At 45.8% G+C, this 16,229-nt stretch overlaps 1 protein-coding gene across 1 annotated transcript in view; it reads right to left on the reverse strand.

Moving 5' to 3' along the window:
• Positions 1–723: 723 nt before the first annotated feature.
• The window catches only part of LOC124072110 (neuronal PAS domain-containing protein 3), a 209,946-nt gene continuing 194,440 nt past the window's right edge, over positions 724–16,229 (reverse strand). The window contains exons 11-13 of the mRNA XM_046413292.1: positions 6,922–7,069; positions 6,494–6,609; positions 724–2,456 (exon numbers count right to left, since the gene is read on the reverse strand). Of these exons, the coding sequence (XP_046269248.1) occupies positions 814–2,456; positions 6,494–6,609; positions 6,922–7,069 (1,907 nt within the window). The 3' untranslated portion in view covers positions 724–813. The remainder of the gene's footprint in view (positions 2,457–6,493; positions 6,610–6,921; positions 7,070–16,229) is intronic.

Genomic DNA, 16,229 nt, shown 5'->3' on the forward strand with positions numbered 1-16,229 from the left:
AATTGCTTTTTTTGTTTTTCTTCTTAATGCTTGATTCGTAAGTTAAATCTGAGCTAGAATATTTTATAAAAAAAGGAAGAAACGAAAGAAAAACAGCATTAATTCTCTAAACTATTCCCTCAATCGAGAAACGTCCTCAAAAACCTTTTTTCAAAAGATTATTATCTCTGAGACCTTTGTCGGGCGCAACAGAGCTCCCGCCTCTCGGTTTAAAAACTTTCTTTTCAAGCCTTGATCACATCAAGATACATATGGAGGAGCGCCACGGAGAGTTTCCTGTCCGTTACAAATCCCTGCGCCGTCCTCCTTTAAATACACACAATCAGCATCTTCATAAAGATGCAAGGGAAACAAGTCAAATAATAAAAATTATCCCCGTCAGGCTCCAGCGGAGTCCTTAGGCAATACGAATTCTCTGTAGGCAAAAAAGGAATTCTTTACAGTAAAGAATAGTCTGTTTTTGTTCATTTGTTCAAGAGAAAAAAACGTTGCTGTTTGCAAGAAACAGGAGCAAAGAGAGAAGCTGAGAGAGGAGGAAAAGAGGATGAGGAGGAGAGAGAAAAAAGATAGAAAAGGGGGACATGTTGAGGGTCATGTCTATTACACAAGCTCAGTTGCTCAGATTCAAAGTGCTAGAGTACATTTGTCATCCCTTCCTGTCCCTTCTCCCCTCTCGGAAACACAGTGCTGTGTTGATAAAAGATAGCAAGTAAATTGTCTGTCTTTTTTTTTTTCTTTGCGAGTAAGTAGTCTTTTACTTTGACACAGTTGTTGAATCCAGAAACACAGTAATGCGGTCTTCAAAGTTTTGCGTTAATCCTCCTTCCTTTCCAGAGTTGTCTGCGTGGTGTGGATCCCGTTGCTGTACACTGGGAACGGTAATGTCGAGAAAAGTCCCTCCGCTGTGGTGAAAACGTTGGCTGTGGTGGGCATCTGGCCTCCCAGTGCACCGTTTGTGCCCGTGGCAGCTGAAGATCCAACAAACGGGCCTGCTGCTGCTGCTGCAGACATGTTGAGCCTGTGGACGTGGTGGTAGAGCATCTCCATGGGGGTCTTAGGGTCCAGGCCAAACCCAGAGCTCTCGACAAAGTTCATGGCAGCATTGGGGAGGAGGTTGCCTTGCGCCATGGCCAGTGTAACGTCTGCCGGTGCATACCTGATGGTCCCGGTGGTGTAGACCCGTGGAGCTGTTGTGTTAGTGGAGGCCAGAGTCCCCGTCACCCGATGGACCAATGGGAGCACCACATTACCAGCCTGCAGACGCTGTAATGCCTCAAGATCACCAGAGTACAGCAGTGAGGAGGAAGAGGTGGATGAGGATGACGAGGATGAGGAAGAGGAAGAAGAAGAGGAGGTGGTGGGAGTGCCTTGTTGCTTGTCCCGAGGAGATGCAGAAAGAGGCGGGGAAAGGGGGTCGGCAGAGGAGGCGCTGGAGGGAGGAGCTAAACTCGCAGCGCTGGAAGCGGAGGATGGGGCCGAGCTTCCATTGTAAGGAGGCTTCCTCACTCCTCCACCCTCGGTTCCAGGAGGGGTGAGGACAGAGTCTGGAATAGCTACCTGAAGAGAGCCTCCGTGCGGTGAGGGGAAGGTCTCGTGGCTCCCCGTGGCAGCCGGCTTGGAGGTCATGCTGTACGGGGACTCGTTTCTGGAAATCTCTCTGTTGGGCGGGTAGTTCCAGATGCTGCTGTCATTGTCAAAGTTGATTGGCTCTGCCATCTCGGTCTTGATTTTCAGGACAGAGGATGTTGCCCCTGTGCTGTTCGGAGATCCAGAGGAACTGAGGAGGTGGGAGGAGCCAGCAGATGTGGGCTGGGAGGGGTCAACTAGTGGTGTGGTATCTCCCATGGCAACGGGGCTGGGCGTAGTCGAGGAGAGACGGAGCCTTCTACTCCGGGACCCATCCCATTTCTGCACTTTCCTCCTCTTTCGCCTCTTCTGGTTCTTGCTTCCAACACTGGCACTGTCGCAGTCTTGCACGCTTCCATCTTCTTCTTCGTCGTCATCCTCTTCTTCCTCTTCTTCTTCCTCCTCTGATGAAGAAGTTTGCGAGTTGTGTAACTGTACTTCTTCCCCTTCTCCATAGTGCTCGACTTTAATATGAAGCCCGCCCAGATTACCCAGTCCTCCGATGGCGCCCAGTCCCCCTAACCCTCCCAGTCCTGCTAACCTCCCCAGCCTGCCCCCACCACCACCACCACCACCACCTCCTCCTCCTCCTCCTCCACCTGTCGCTTCCTCCTGTTCCTCCACCTCTCCATCTGAAGGTTCCAGACTGTCATCACTCTCCTGGCTCTCAGGGTTACTCGAGCTATCTCCTTCTTCCTGACGCTTCATTTCCTGTTCAGAGGAGCAATGTGGTTGACCGGGCTGCTGGTGACGCTTGCTGTCTGTCTCCGGGTCCTCGCTGCGTTCTGATTGGTGACCAGGCTTCCCCTCGGACTTGGCATTCTCATTGTCTGTTGAGAAACAGAGTAGGATTGTTAAACATTTAGGGATCCAAATGGCCAAGCAAATCTCTAAGTTCAGAAAATGTTTTTAGATGGGAAGCACCACATGATTCATTTCTGCACAACACTGTGGTTTGTGTGCAGAAACATGGCTTTAATAACAGCTATAATGGCTGGTAGTTCAGTCGATCACCTTGGCTCCAGACTGACACCCGGCAAATGTTGGATATTTTACATGAAATTTATTTATTTATCACAGAACTTCATGTTTGCTTTTGGTGCAAATAAGGTTAGCATGACTACACTAAGAAAGGAACACAGTTAACATTATGCCTGCTAAACATCAGCATGTCAGCATGGCCACTGTGAGCGTATTAGCATGCTGATATTAGCATTTAGCTCAAAGTACCACAGTGAAGCTTCACAGAGCAGGACTGTAGACTCTGACTGGTCTTTTCTTTTTACATTAAACTTAGCAAGAAACTTAAAACAGAAAAGCTTTTCCAAAGCAATACTAAGTGTTAGGTCCTATGAGAGCTCTTGAGAGCACTGGTTCCCAGACTTTTCACATCAGGAACCCCCAAAAGCGAAACAAATCAGACCGCAGACCCCCTGAATCATCACATCACAGAAGGTGTACAAAACCCATGGTCAAAATATCCACACATCATGTCACTGTGTGACTCACAGATGGAATTATTGTGAAAATTCATTCCCCAAAGTGGCACGAATTCATATAAAAACACAAAATCAAAATGCGCAGCTTCAGTGACTGTTACATCTGAATATGCTACAGGCTCTACAACCTGAGATATTCAGGATTCAGCTGGTGTGTTTGAACTCTCTTGCAGTGAATTCCAGGTGCTGAGGATGTTGTGTTGTGTTGTTTTATGGATGCTCTGATGTATGTTCAGTATCTGTGGCTGCTGCTGTTCAGGCATGGTGACTCTGTCCAGTCCATTACACACACACACACACACACACACACACACCAAACCCTGCCAGCTCTCTGAGGCCAGCGGCTGCCCAGCTGGCAGCCCTCGGACTCCCTCATGGCACCTGGAATTTCGGCTCAGTTGCTTTGGGGAAAACTTTGTATCTACATTAACGCGCTTCCCAAGCACAGCAGATTGATTCTCAGGCCAGAATCAGAGACGGACCTGCAGTTTTAAGTGTGTCCCAGGGAGGGTTTGGTTTGGATTACTGACCAAGCTTATAAAAAATGCCACATACCAGGACTCATCAGGTACAAAACCATAAAGGCCTGAACTCCACTGTTGGCCCAAAAGAGATAACAAATAATCAAAATAGAGAAAGGCACGTCCATAACTCCATTTAAAATATTGACCTGATGATTAGTCATGAGAGTTAATTCGGCCTGAAAGATAAAGACAGCAAGATGAACTCAGAAAGTGGAGTTTGAAAGATTCCAGACTTGATCTGTTTTCAAGTCACATTATGAAAACTCAGGCGATCTTACAGCACAATTAACCCTTTTTAGTGACGGACATGCTTTAGTGCTTGGTCGTCACTGCTTTAGTCTGTGTCTTCCCTGATTCCTAATGAAGACAGTGGAAGTAGACTTTAAAAATATCTCACAAATATATAACTTCATTTTTAGGAAAGGGTTTTTAATCAAACAAACTTTCACTGGGTACTGTTTTCAGCAGCAATATAACTTGGGGAATTACTATGCTCACTTTTATGTTAAAAGAATTCTGCCAGAGAAAGGCTTATAAAAGTGAAGTGGATGGTGTCAGTTTTCCATTATCACACAATGTGCAATTAATGTTTACTTGATAATGACAGTTTAAAAGTTGTCTGTTTCCACTTTACTGCCAGTGATAGTGTGTTGTATTGCACTGATGAAAGCTGTAATAAAAACCCAAAGTTTGTTTTTTGGCAGGTTTACTTGTGTCCTCTCAATTTCTCTGTAAATTGCATCCTGACACAACAAAGGTCAAAGGTCAGACATCTCATTTTAGAATATGTTGAGCCTGAGCACCTCAGGCCTGCTGGGGCCCGGTCGAGGCCGGATGCATCCTGCAGCAGCTGGCATCAGTTTACAGCCGACAGCGTGCCAGAACCGTTCTCCTCCGGCAAGAGCAACAGCTGGCACCGATTCCCATCACGCCAGCGCAGGCTGCAGGACCTGATAATATTATGCTCAAGGTGGAGGCCATGAATTGGTTTAAATTCAACTATACTGGCAGTGTGTGAGCTTTGTCTTCTTCAGAATTGGCTGCTTGAAATGTTGGTAAGTTAATCCTTGATTTGTACTTGTGGGTCTGAATTCAGATGTCAGTATATTTAAGAGATAATTTATTCTTCTGCATGAATGCTCGCATCAGATTATGGTCCCTCTGGTGTTAGTTATTATGTTCCCTGTGACATCTTATGTTTCATTCATTCATGTTTCATTTGATCTTCAATAACTAATCAAGTAAATGGCTCAAAAAATTAATATTTAAAATGTGATTTGGTGTCAAAACTTGTTGTATTGTATCAGAATTAATGATTAAAGTCAAGATGAAATAAAAGATAGGAGGAGAAGATTTCATGTCAGAAAGAAGCCATCTGTTCTTTGGTTTTCCCTCTGATGTCCTCCAGCTGCTCTGCCTGAACTCTCGATGGTTTGCAAGTTTCCTGATGGGTGGATTTCTTTCCTGCTGCTGACTGTAGCAGACAAGTCATTGTGAGTATAGTTTTTACATAAACCCAAATTCTTCTCTGCATTTAACCCATCACTGACTGAACACACACATGCAGCATGCAGAGAAACACGCAGGAGCAGTGGGCTGCCATGTCAGGTGCCTCTAGACATCTGGGCTGTTAGCGTTAGCTGCGGGTCTAACTGAGCTAACATGTGAACACAGCCTCCAAAACAAACCAGGCCAGTTTGATGACAGGAATCTGGTTCCAAAGTGGTTAGCGATATAACGTTATATGTTGTAGCTGCTGTTAGCTCGGTTAGCATAGTTAGACATGCAGCTAACGCTAGTGGCCCTATTAGCTGACTCAGCCCAATGTGCCAGGAGCGGAACGGGCTGAGGAAACCCTTCATTACTGTAAACCTGGTCGTCTGCATCTTCTCTTTAGCTTGTCCAGAGAGCAGAATTAGCTTGTTAGCTTACATGAGGTGTATGTGCTATTCTGTTAAAAGCAGGACTTTGTTGCCATTTGTGTTGCTTTGTTGCATCTTCTTGAGGAGGTTCTTTGTGTTTGGGTCTTTCGTGGTGTTCTGCAGAGCGATGCTGTGTTTTATGCCATTTCGTGGCAGTCGGTTTGCAGCGCTGCCAGTGAGGGCTCAGTCCCTGCAGCTGTTGGCGTTCATCACCATCCAGCCTGGCACAGGCGGCATGCTGGCAACAACTGATAAAACATCTTTGGCATCTCGTGTACAGGGTGTCTCTCTTACAGCCAGTTAATAACACCTAAAGAGGTGTTTGTGAGGAATCAGATTTTCAGGTTTATCAGGTTTTATAAAAATGTTGTGATTATTTTGAATGGAATATTATGTAAAAATACTGGAAAATTTACATAATATTCTGCTTCACACATCTCATTTTTCTTTCATTCACAGCTTTATTTTCTCCGTCCATCTTTGTCTTAAAAGACCCAGGGGCAGCCGTGGCCTAGAGGTTGGAGAGGCGGCTTGTGATCGGAGGGTTGCCGGTTCGATTCCCCCACCGGACGGGCAGGAAAAATTTGGGTGTGGTGGAGTGATTAATGCGAAAAAATGCCCCCCCTTCCATTGGCCAGCTGATGTGCCCTTGAGCAAGGCACTTAACCCCCCAATATGCTCCCTGGGGGCTTGATGCTGCCCACTGCTCCTGTGTGTGTTTCACTGCATGTAATTTGCCGAGTGTTGCATGTGTGTGTTCAACTAAGGATGGAATAAATGCAGTAGTAAAATTCAGTATGTGTATGTAAAAATATATTTACTGTCAATAAAGTGATTCTTGATTCTTAAAACACTGATTTCTCAGTGACATTTAATTGCTTCCCCGGTTATTTGTTTCTTCTGTCTTTCCTTTCGCACCTACCAGAGTTTTCTTTGAACTCAGACTCAGAGTCGGAGGTTTCGGAGGACTCAGAGGTTTTCTCGGGCAGGTTGGGCAGCTGGGCGATGTCCATGGGCGTGTCTTTATACTCGGGATTACTGTGAAGAAACACACAAAGATGGTTTGCTTTCAGTTGGTGTGAAAAAAAATGAACATTTGCTGATTTATTCCCTCATTTGTTTCTGCCGTCAAACAAATTTGCTCAGTCATATTCTATTCAATTTCTTGCAGCGGATGTAAACAGCTCCCTGCATTGTTGATGTCATTAATGTGCACTTGTGTCATTTTATAATGGAATTCCCATTTAATATGTTAATTTACATATCTCATTCTTGCAAGACAAAGTTATGTGAGCATGCAGATTTAATGAAACTCGTAGCCAAGGCAACCAAGCCAAGTTGACCTCTGACCTGAGGACGTAGTTCACCCAGATGATGTTCTTCTCATTGGCATTCTTGGCGTTGATCGCGATGGTGGCACTGGACTGGATCCAGATGTAACCGCCGTTCTTCTGGATCCAGCGGTAGTACTTAGTGACACACTGACCCTTATTCATCACTAAAAGAGAGAGAGAGGAGGGGCTTGTTATGTCATGGTGGATTTTGTTTGATTTTCTGGGTTGTTGGACATTACAGAGATTGAGCAGCGTGTTCATCACATGAGCGAGAAAAGAGGAAAAACGGATGAAGGAGGGATGAGTTGGACAGAAGAAGAAGGGGGGAAGGGGGGTCAGTCATCACATTTCATGTGACAGCTGGTTGAGAGCTGCTCTGCTGCTGCCATCATTAATCAGACCAACACACACTGCCAGCCTCTGTTTGTGTGTAGGCCCGAGACAATACACTCAATACACGCTATGCATGACAGGTTTGGATACTTCATGCTAATGCATAAACCTGTAAAGTTTTACTGAACTAAAAGCTATCAGGTTATCAGTTAGCACACTGGCATGAGGAAAAGCAGTGTTACTGTTAGTTCAGACAGAAAACAAAGCAAATGTTTTTCTCTGTCTCATGTTATTTTCAGAACCAACCAACATTAGCTGTGTGTTAAGCATGACACTGACATGTAAAGATGGCTGACTGGTCCCCATTCCCTTCCACTGTACAAAAGTGAAACAAAAATATCTGCCATCTTGTTCTGGTGATGTCATTTGGAGCCAGAGTCTGCGCAGTAGAGATGTATTGTTAGATGTAAATACGGCACATTTTCTCATTTTTAATGTTATTATTTGTATAAGGTTTCTACTTTATAATATTTAATTTTACTCTTTCTATTTTACTTACCTATTTTTTGCTAGCAGAGACAAAAAGAATTTCACTGCACATTGTACCATGTATGATTGTGTGTGTGACAAATAAACCTTTCTTGTATCTTGTATTTTGTATGAGCAGTGGTGACGAGGTGGAGCCGCAGTACTGAGCTCCCACCCACACACCCATCTGAGCCATTCAGGGCCAGCGCTCAGCTGTCAATCACGATGTTTCCATCATGATGATGAGCGGTATAGAAAATGGATGGATGGATGGATGTACTTTGAGTTCTTAGTTTGGCCCATTTGCTATCTGCTAACACGGAGGGGGAGGAGCGTATGAGCTGTACTGCAGCCAGCCACCAGGGGGCGTCCAGATGTTTTGGCTTCATTTCTGGGAAGCTGTCATGACATCCATCTTTATATCAGTGCTGTATGAATCGAGCCTGTTCTTAACCTGATATTTGAGCTGCACTTCAGAGTCAAGAAAGTGCAGGTTCTCAATCACAGTGTGTCCATCTCATTTACATGTGCCACCATTTTATTTAGCTGTAGTGTGTTAGCCAGCATCATCCTGAGTGTCTCTTTCGCTGAGTGGCTCTGCTGTTTGCCTTGATCAGTAAAGGTAAACTGTAAATAGTGCAGTGAACTACAATGACAGTGTGGTATAAACACACACTGAAAACATTTTCAAATGACTCTGTTTTATAAAAAGAAGAGGATGAAATAAACTCCAATCATAATCACTTTGCTCTCTCAGACACTGACCACTTCTTTCCAGCAGTAAAGCGACGACTTTCACCTTTTGTTTGTGGTTGTTTTTGCTTATTTCACTTCAGTAAATGTTGATTGCAGTAGCAGTACCTGCCACTCTCCACCAGATATCGCTGTGTCACTGTGACAGGGCCCAGTGGCCTCGGGAGGTGGCACCCCCTGCCTCCACCCCCCCTCCATCCCTGCTCCGCCCTGCGACGGCACGCAGGCAATAAATTTGGCTAAATTAACCACTAAATGGTTATCTCAAGCAATATGTATTGGCATTAATCAGGAGCCGCTCAAACAGAAACAGTCAGAGGCGAGAAGCGAGGGCCACTAAATTCATATCCCTCTCCTCCATTTAATTACGGGCACAAATAGGTTTTTCCACGACAGAGAAGAAAGAGAGAGAAAGTGGGGGGTGATTTATATAAAAAGAAGGCCAGTAATTAAAAACTATTAGAAACTAAGAGCATTGTTTAAGACGACATCCCCAGGGCTGCTGTAATTGACTTTGGTCGGGTGGCCGGCGCTCATTCGTTCTCTATAAAGACAGACAGAGACAGAGAGAAGGAGGGAGAGAGAGAGAGGGAGGGAGAGGAGAGGGGGAGGGAGGGAGAGAGAGAGAGAGAGAGGGAGGGGGGGAGAGGAGAGGGGGAGGGAGGGAGGGAGAGAGAGAGAGAGAGAAAGAGAGAAGGAGGGAGAGAGAGGGGGAGAGGGGGAGAAAGAGAGAGGGAGAGAGAGGGAGGGGGGAGAGGAGAGGGGGAGGGAGGGAGAGAGAGAGAGAGAGAGGGAGGGAGAGAGAGAGAGGGAGGGAGAGGGAGAGAGAGGAGAGGGGGAGGGAGGGAGAGAGAGAGAAAGAGAGAAGGAGGGAGAGAGAGAGAGAGAGAGAGAGAGAGGGAGGGGGGGAGAGGAGAGGGGGAGGGAGGGAGAGAGAGAGAGAGAGAGGGGGAGGGAGGGAGAGAGAGAGAAAGAGAGAAGGAGGGAGAGAGAGAGAGAGAGAGAGAGGGAGGGGGGAGAGGAGAGGGGGAGGGAGGGAGAGAGAGAGAGAGAGAGAGAGAGAAAGAGAGAAGAAGGGAGAGAGAGGGGGAGAGAGGGAGAAAGAGAGAGGGAGAGGGGGGGAGACAGAGGGAGAGAGTGGGGAGGGAGAAAGAGAGAGAGAGAGAGAGAGAGAGAGAGGAAGAGCGAGCGAGAGAAAGGGAGAGAGAAAGGGAGAGAGAGAGGGATGGGGGGGCAAATAACTTTGCATGTTAAGGCAGAGATGGTGAGATCACATCACCTTGAATGTGACCTTGCTTTGTTTGTACAGCAGAGTAAATAACGACACAATGAATGCGCACACACATGCTCACACTCTCACAGACATGCGCACACGCACACACACACAAACACAATGTTGCCTGTTAAGATGACTGCAGATCCTTAGAGAGCAGATCAGTGTATCAGCTTGTTCAATGGAAGAACACACACACACACACACACACACACACACACACACACACTCCCTCTGCTGATGTTCACGGCTCACCAGGACATTAAGATATCTTACAGCTGCATTGGTTAGTGTTAGTTGTGTAGGACAGATCAGTTCAGTGTGGTGTGTGATGTGCATTTATTCAGATTGTATTGATGTGTGTGTTGAGGAGACAAACTGCTCAGTGATGATTCTCAGGTATGAGCCCTAAGTAAAGAGGTTCTGTACCAGTCATGACCCGGGCGTCTCTACAGACAACAGTCCATGTCATCCATCCTGCTGTCTGACTGTGATTCACGGTGAGCGTCGCTTTAAGAGGAAACCACAAAAATCCACCTAAATGCTGCATCTTTCGCTGAAGTCTAGATTACAACAAGAGACGGGAAATGCTGAGCTAAGAGCAGCAGGGACATGGGAGTGATGGTAATGACCTTCTAGGTGGAGGACAGGATGTCACGAGAACCGAAGATTTGGTGCCAAGTCAATGCCAATAGTGTCCTTTAGGGAAGGGATGCGTCTGTGCTGTAAGTCGGGTTTGGGTCGAATGGTAAAGACACACCATTGAGATAAAATAATTAAATAATAAAAATAATTTCATGGATAACTGGCAGCAGCAGACTCTTGCATGAGAGCAGCCAGGAAAGGAAAATGAACCCTTTTAACTGGACTTGGTGGAGACCCGTGACCGAAACATGTGTGAGATCATAAACGTCTCGAGACTCGGTCCCGCCTCTGTCATCCGCCTTCCTCTTTGTCTCTCCCTCCATCTTTACCCCGTTTGTCTTGCAGGTGAGGTTTTTCGTGTTAACTCACTCCTCTTACTCCTCCATTAAATCACCCACTCTCTGATCGCCCACTAATGAAGGAGCAGAGAGAAAGAGAGGCAGCGAGTGTGTGCTGGAGGCTCGCCTGAGGCTGCAGCAGAGAGACCAACAGATTAAAGGAGTTCTATTCCCTTTTAAAGTCTCACTCCTCCATCGCTCTCTTTCAGTCAATGTCACACTGTAGCCCTTGTCTTTCCATCTCGGTTCATCTCACTACTTTTCCTTTTGTTATACCTCTCATTTCTTTATATTTTATTACTTCAATCCGCCGGATCTCCTCTGTAATCTTGTGTGTGTGGACATGTATTGCTGAGGATGTGGGGACATAAATCTACACGCTCACATTGTGGGAACTTGCCTGCCATCCGGGGACAAAAAAAGCAATAAAGTGTGTATATGCAAGTAGATCGTTGCTCTATCGCCCTCTGCTGGTGCACAGCAGAATACTTTAACATCTGCCCACATCCATATGAATCATTTAGCTAACTGCTGAGAGTTACAGTATTTGACTTAATTCCGTCCATTGTCCCTTCATTTCCTGGATGCTGACCTCTGATTGTGGTTGTGATTTATTAACAACTGGAAAAAACAGCCTCATAACAGTAAGTATGGTCAATATTTGAGTTCTGACCCTGAAAACAGACACTAGAACGTCATATGACAGAAGGCAGCAGGTTAAAGCAACATGTAGTTTGCATAATGGTAACTGGATCCCGACACACTCAGCACGACACTCCATGTACGCCACTCAAAGCTGGTGGGCGGGAACAAATGCCCCGAGTTTTTAGAAGCTCACACAGCATGTGTACCGGACTGATTCCGCTTTGACTTTCTGCTGATTTCCTGTACACATTAACCACAGAGAAAAAACTTTCCACTATGATTCTTCATGTTACGTCAAGTTTGTCATCTGACAAAAGCTGTCCATTGACATTGACTGGCGTAAGCACAAAGTCCTCCTCCTCTCATTCTGCGCTCTGTGGGCTACCATCTGTCGTCCATCTAAACAACAGCTCAGTCTGTGACAGGTTTCTGTGGAGATGTGAGCACAGCAGTCTTTGATTTTCTGTTGTGTGGCCAGCCTGAGTTCCATTTCATCCATTTCATGTTTCTATGACTGGACGTTAGCCAGGAGCAGCCTGAAGTCCAAGCTGGACCAACATGGCTCCCGTCCTGGTCTTCTTTCCTCCCCTCCTGAGGCAGTCCGGCCGGTCTGGATGAACAGTCGAAAAGTGTTGTGGGCTGTGATCTTCCCAAAAAACCCAGAACCTGTGTCCCCCTTTTCCAAAGCTGATGAGTGCAGTTTTCATAGGTAACACGTGTTTCAGCGATAAAGATGAAAACAATAATAATAATAAAAAAACAACAGTGTAAAAAGTATTTTTTGAGACCAAAGGGAATCACATGACATGCACTTCTGATTGTGGCACTGCACTGTAGCTTGGACGACATCCCGGGCTACAGACTACGTTTTGTCAGTCTTGCTAACTAGGCTAGCATTACTTGTAATGTAATGAGGCGGTTAGCCTGTTAGCACTAGTGCTAGCTTGGTTATCCCTGTTGATGAGGTGACCCTGACTTAGTAGTGGTCCTGTGAAATGATGCTTTGCAGAGTAAGAACTCATCTTTTATTTTGATGGACAGTTAACAGGAAGAAGTGTCAGGTGACCCTTCAGCTTGTTGAGGGAAACTTTTCACTCAGAATGTGTCCACACCTGTCATTCACACCTGCTGAAAGTTGTAACAAATCTAAAGTATGAAGAATGTTCTTGTTCAGCAGAGAATACAACACACACCATGACTTTTCCACGCTGTGAAAAGTCATGCATTCAGCAGGTTGACGTCACTTTGTCTCCTACAGTTCGAGTGCGTGTCTCGTGTCATTGAGGTTGTTTCTCGCTCGTTCTGAAAGGCTTATGTTTTTCGTGTGTGTTTTACTAACGTACCTGTGTGGATAGTTTCACAGGTGTGTGTGTGTGTTTTGTCTGCAGACAGATAAAAATGCCTTTCACTGTGTGTGTGTGTGTGTGTGTGTGTGTTTGTGTGTAGATTCATTAAAGGCAGAGTTAGTCCAGAGAGACGAGCTCTGCTAAAACGCCTGCAGGCTTAAATCCACCGAGCTTTCACTTCTGTGCCTGACTCTCACTCTCTCTCCCTCTCATATCCCATTGCGTTTGAATGTCTCTCGACCCTCTCTCTCTCCAAAACATCCTGTCAGTCTCTTCCTCCTTCCTGTTGTCTTCTTGTCTCTTTTCCCTGTTTTCCTCTGTGTTTTTCTCTAAAATATAGTAATGTATTTATTGTTCTTCCCAATTATTTCTCCTATGAATGTCTCCTTTTTTGTCATTAAAGGTGCCGTCTCTAAGATATAGACGTAATTTTAGCTTAAACTAAACCATCATCAACACAAATTAAAGAAACAAAACATCGGTGTTATGTCAGAGACGTCATTGTGTTGTGTATCAGAGATATCTACGTTACGTCTAAGTTTACATGCTAACCAGCTAGCTGCAGCCCGTCCTGTAATGCCACTTTGTACCACTAGAGGCCCTCGTAGTTTCAGCTGGGAGACCGAGCATTTGGTCGTAACTTTGCCTCCATTGTTCCTCCCCTGACTGATGATAAACACTTTTATTGTGAAGACAAAATGAGAAACAATGAGTATACCCTGTCCTCTATCTGAGAATGTCTTCTTCTTCTGTCTTCTTCTCTCTCCTCCTCCTTACGCAGCCTTTTCTGATCCCTCGTTCTTCGTGAAAAGATGGGTATTTCTCTTCTGCACTTTCCCTTTTTCATTCCTCCTGCGTTTTTTCATTTCTTATTGAAAAGACAAGTGAAACATCTTCATCTTCCACCTGTCTCTCCTTGAGGAAATGAGCATTTTGTCCTCTGTTCTCTCTTTTCTCTGACTGCAAATCACTCGTTCCCGTTTCTCTGCCTTTCCTTGAGAAGACAAATCTGTCTTTTCACCCCTTGTGCCAAGCATTTCTCTGTTTTTCCCTGTTTCTCTGACTGCAAATCACTCTTTGCCGTTGCCTCCCTCTTCTTTGTGAGAAGACAAGTTCACCCTCTGTCTCTCTTTTTCTCTTTCTGCCTGTTCTCGCAGTGGAAACGAGGACAGATTGACTTTGAGATCTGACCCGAGTTAAGACCGGCTGTCAGCAGGTAATGATAGAGACTTAGAGAGTGACGCCTTTTCACAGAGAGGGATCAGGCCTCGTCCTCCACTTAAAAAGAAGCCTTTTAAAATTTAGATCCCTGTTGAGAGAACAGGCTATCCCTCCAAAATACACCTTGATCGATTCCCTAACTATCTGACTCCTGCAGCAGCGGGAGAACCGAGAGCAGATGTGGAAATAAATCCCTCCAAAAAAACACCAGAGCCTGCTGCTGTTCTGCAAAAAACAGAAAACCGCAAGAAAGACGTTTTCTCACCTGAAAGTCTGCAGCTGCCCGTCAACAACGGGAAGACCGACGAAACTCAGATTTGACGTACTCGAGCCTAAATTCAGTGTGTGATCAGAGAGATTTTAGTCACATTTATTTCTGAAACTTTTTAGAAACTTCACCTGCAGTCTGACCACCAGGACGGGCCTGAAAAGCTCCTGAGGTCCGGCTGGGTTTGTTAGAGTTCACAGAACAGAAAGTTACTGAGTGGTCAAAGACTCACAGCAAGCACAATCACTCCGTGTTCCTTACGCAAAGGACCACAACCTGACGAGGCAAGAAAATCGAGAGATTCCGGGGAGCTTTGCTGTCGGCGCCCCCGACAAGTGAAAGTGGACGATGGGGCAGTTTTAAGCCCTGACTTCCTGGTCCGACACAAGCTTCCGGACTGCTTCAACTAAATCACAGCAAGCAACGAACAGAAATGATTTTCCAGGAGATGCTGAACCAAAGCAGTATGAAGACAGCTGGAAAATCAACCAGAACCAGACAAACCAGACCTAAAGCCCACAGCCAATCCACAAAGCTTCACCACGTTTGTTAAACAGTTGAGGATCATTAGGCTGCTGCTCTGAAATCAGCTGCCGCGCAATCAGCAGCGAGTTCATAAAGCCAGCGAATTAAATCGCCCCAAAAAAGGCAGATTTGAGAACAATCCGACTGCACTCCATCCGACAGGGAGGATGGAGAGAAAAAAGACACGGCGCACCTCCACAGCCCCGTGGCCATCCATTTCTGAAAGCCCCCCTTTCAGAGAGGAAATTAATTTTGAAAGAGGAAGAATAAAACGAGCAGCCGAGGTGACCGAAGGTGCTGTATTAGACTTCGCTCGACTAAAACCAAGTCATTTAAACCGCTGGCTGCCGGCTCGCCTCCCTGACCTCCCGTCCTCGCAGCACGCGGAGAGGAATAATCTCCCTCCATTTTTCACTTCCTCTTTTTTCATGTTTTACACATCCTAACCTCACCAGCCCCCCTCCTTGTTCCGCCTGACCCCACCGGGCCGCCGTAGAGTCACTTCTTGATTGCCACTCCGGATGTTCAGACCTCAGGAAGTTTTGGAGCAGGTAATTGAAAAAGTTTGAGGGAGCTGAGGGGGTTTCTCTTTTTCCTGGTGAGGAGTGTTTAGTTTCGGTCTGCGCTGTGGTGACTCGAGGAGCCACAAGGGTCCGCTGTTTGAGTCAACTGAGACCTTTTCCAGGTGAAAGTATTCCGACTTTCACCTGGAAGAAGAAGTTGAGGTAACGACAAATCCAAGAATTTTTTGTGCCTAAACTCAACGGGACGTTAAGCCCAGCGTTAACACAACATAAAATTAAAAAGTGAACATAATAAAAAGTTGTGGTTTGCCAACACTGCAGTGGTCCTGTTTGTGTAAATACAGATGATTAAAGCAAATGCAGCAGCTTGTGAGCGATGACCACATGGCTGACTGACTGCAGCTGTGGCTCCGGTCACACAGCCGTGTTGTCCTTAAGGTGGCGTTTGGCGTTCCCGTTTCCGATGCTGTGAGACGCCGTGAAACGCTGTGAAACGCTGTGAAACGCTGTGAAACGCTGTGCAGCTCTGAACGCCTCCTCAGCTTTTACCACCACAGTAAAGATCTGACTGCAGCAACAAACAGCACACTGCAAATCATCCAGACAGCCACTAAACCCACTGTGTGTGAGTGTGTGCGAGTGTATGTATGTGTGTGTGAGTGTGTGTGTGTGTGAGTGTGTGTGTGTGTGTGTGTGAGTGTGTGTGTGGGAGAAGCAGAGTGTATTGTGCCTCCTGACAAGGGTAATAAGATTGTGGAGCTGCTGATGTGAGTAAACCTTTCAGAGATACAGCAGAGCAAAGTGGCCTTTAACTTTAAACTTTAACTAACTTTAAATCTGCTGCTGTTGTGGTGTATTCACATCTTTTACTTCTATACTTCTTCAAAAAATAAAATCTGAAAAGTTATTAGTAATTCAAGCTGTA

The sequence above is a fragment of the Scatophagus argus genome, chromosome 15 (genome assembly GCF_020382885.2).
Source record: "Scatophagus argus isolate fScaArg1 chromosome 15, fScaArg1.pri, whole genome shotgun sequence".
In the NCBI taxonomy this organism is placed as follows: Eukaryota; Metazoa; Chordata; class Actinopteri; family Scatophagidae; genus Scatophagus; species Scatophagus argus.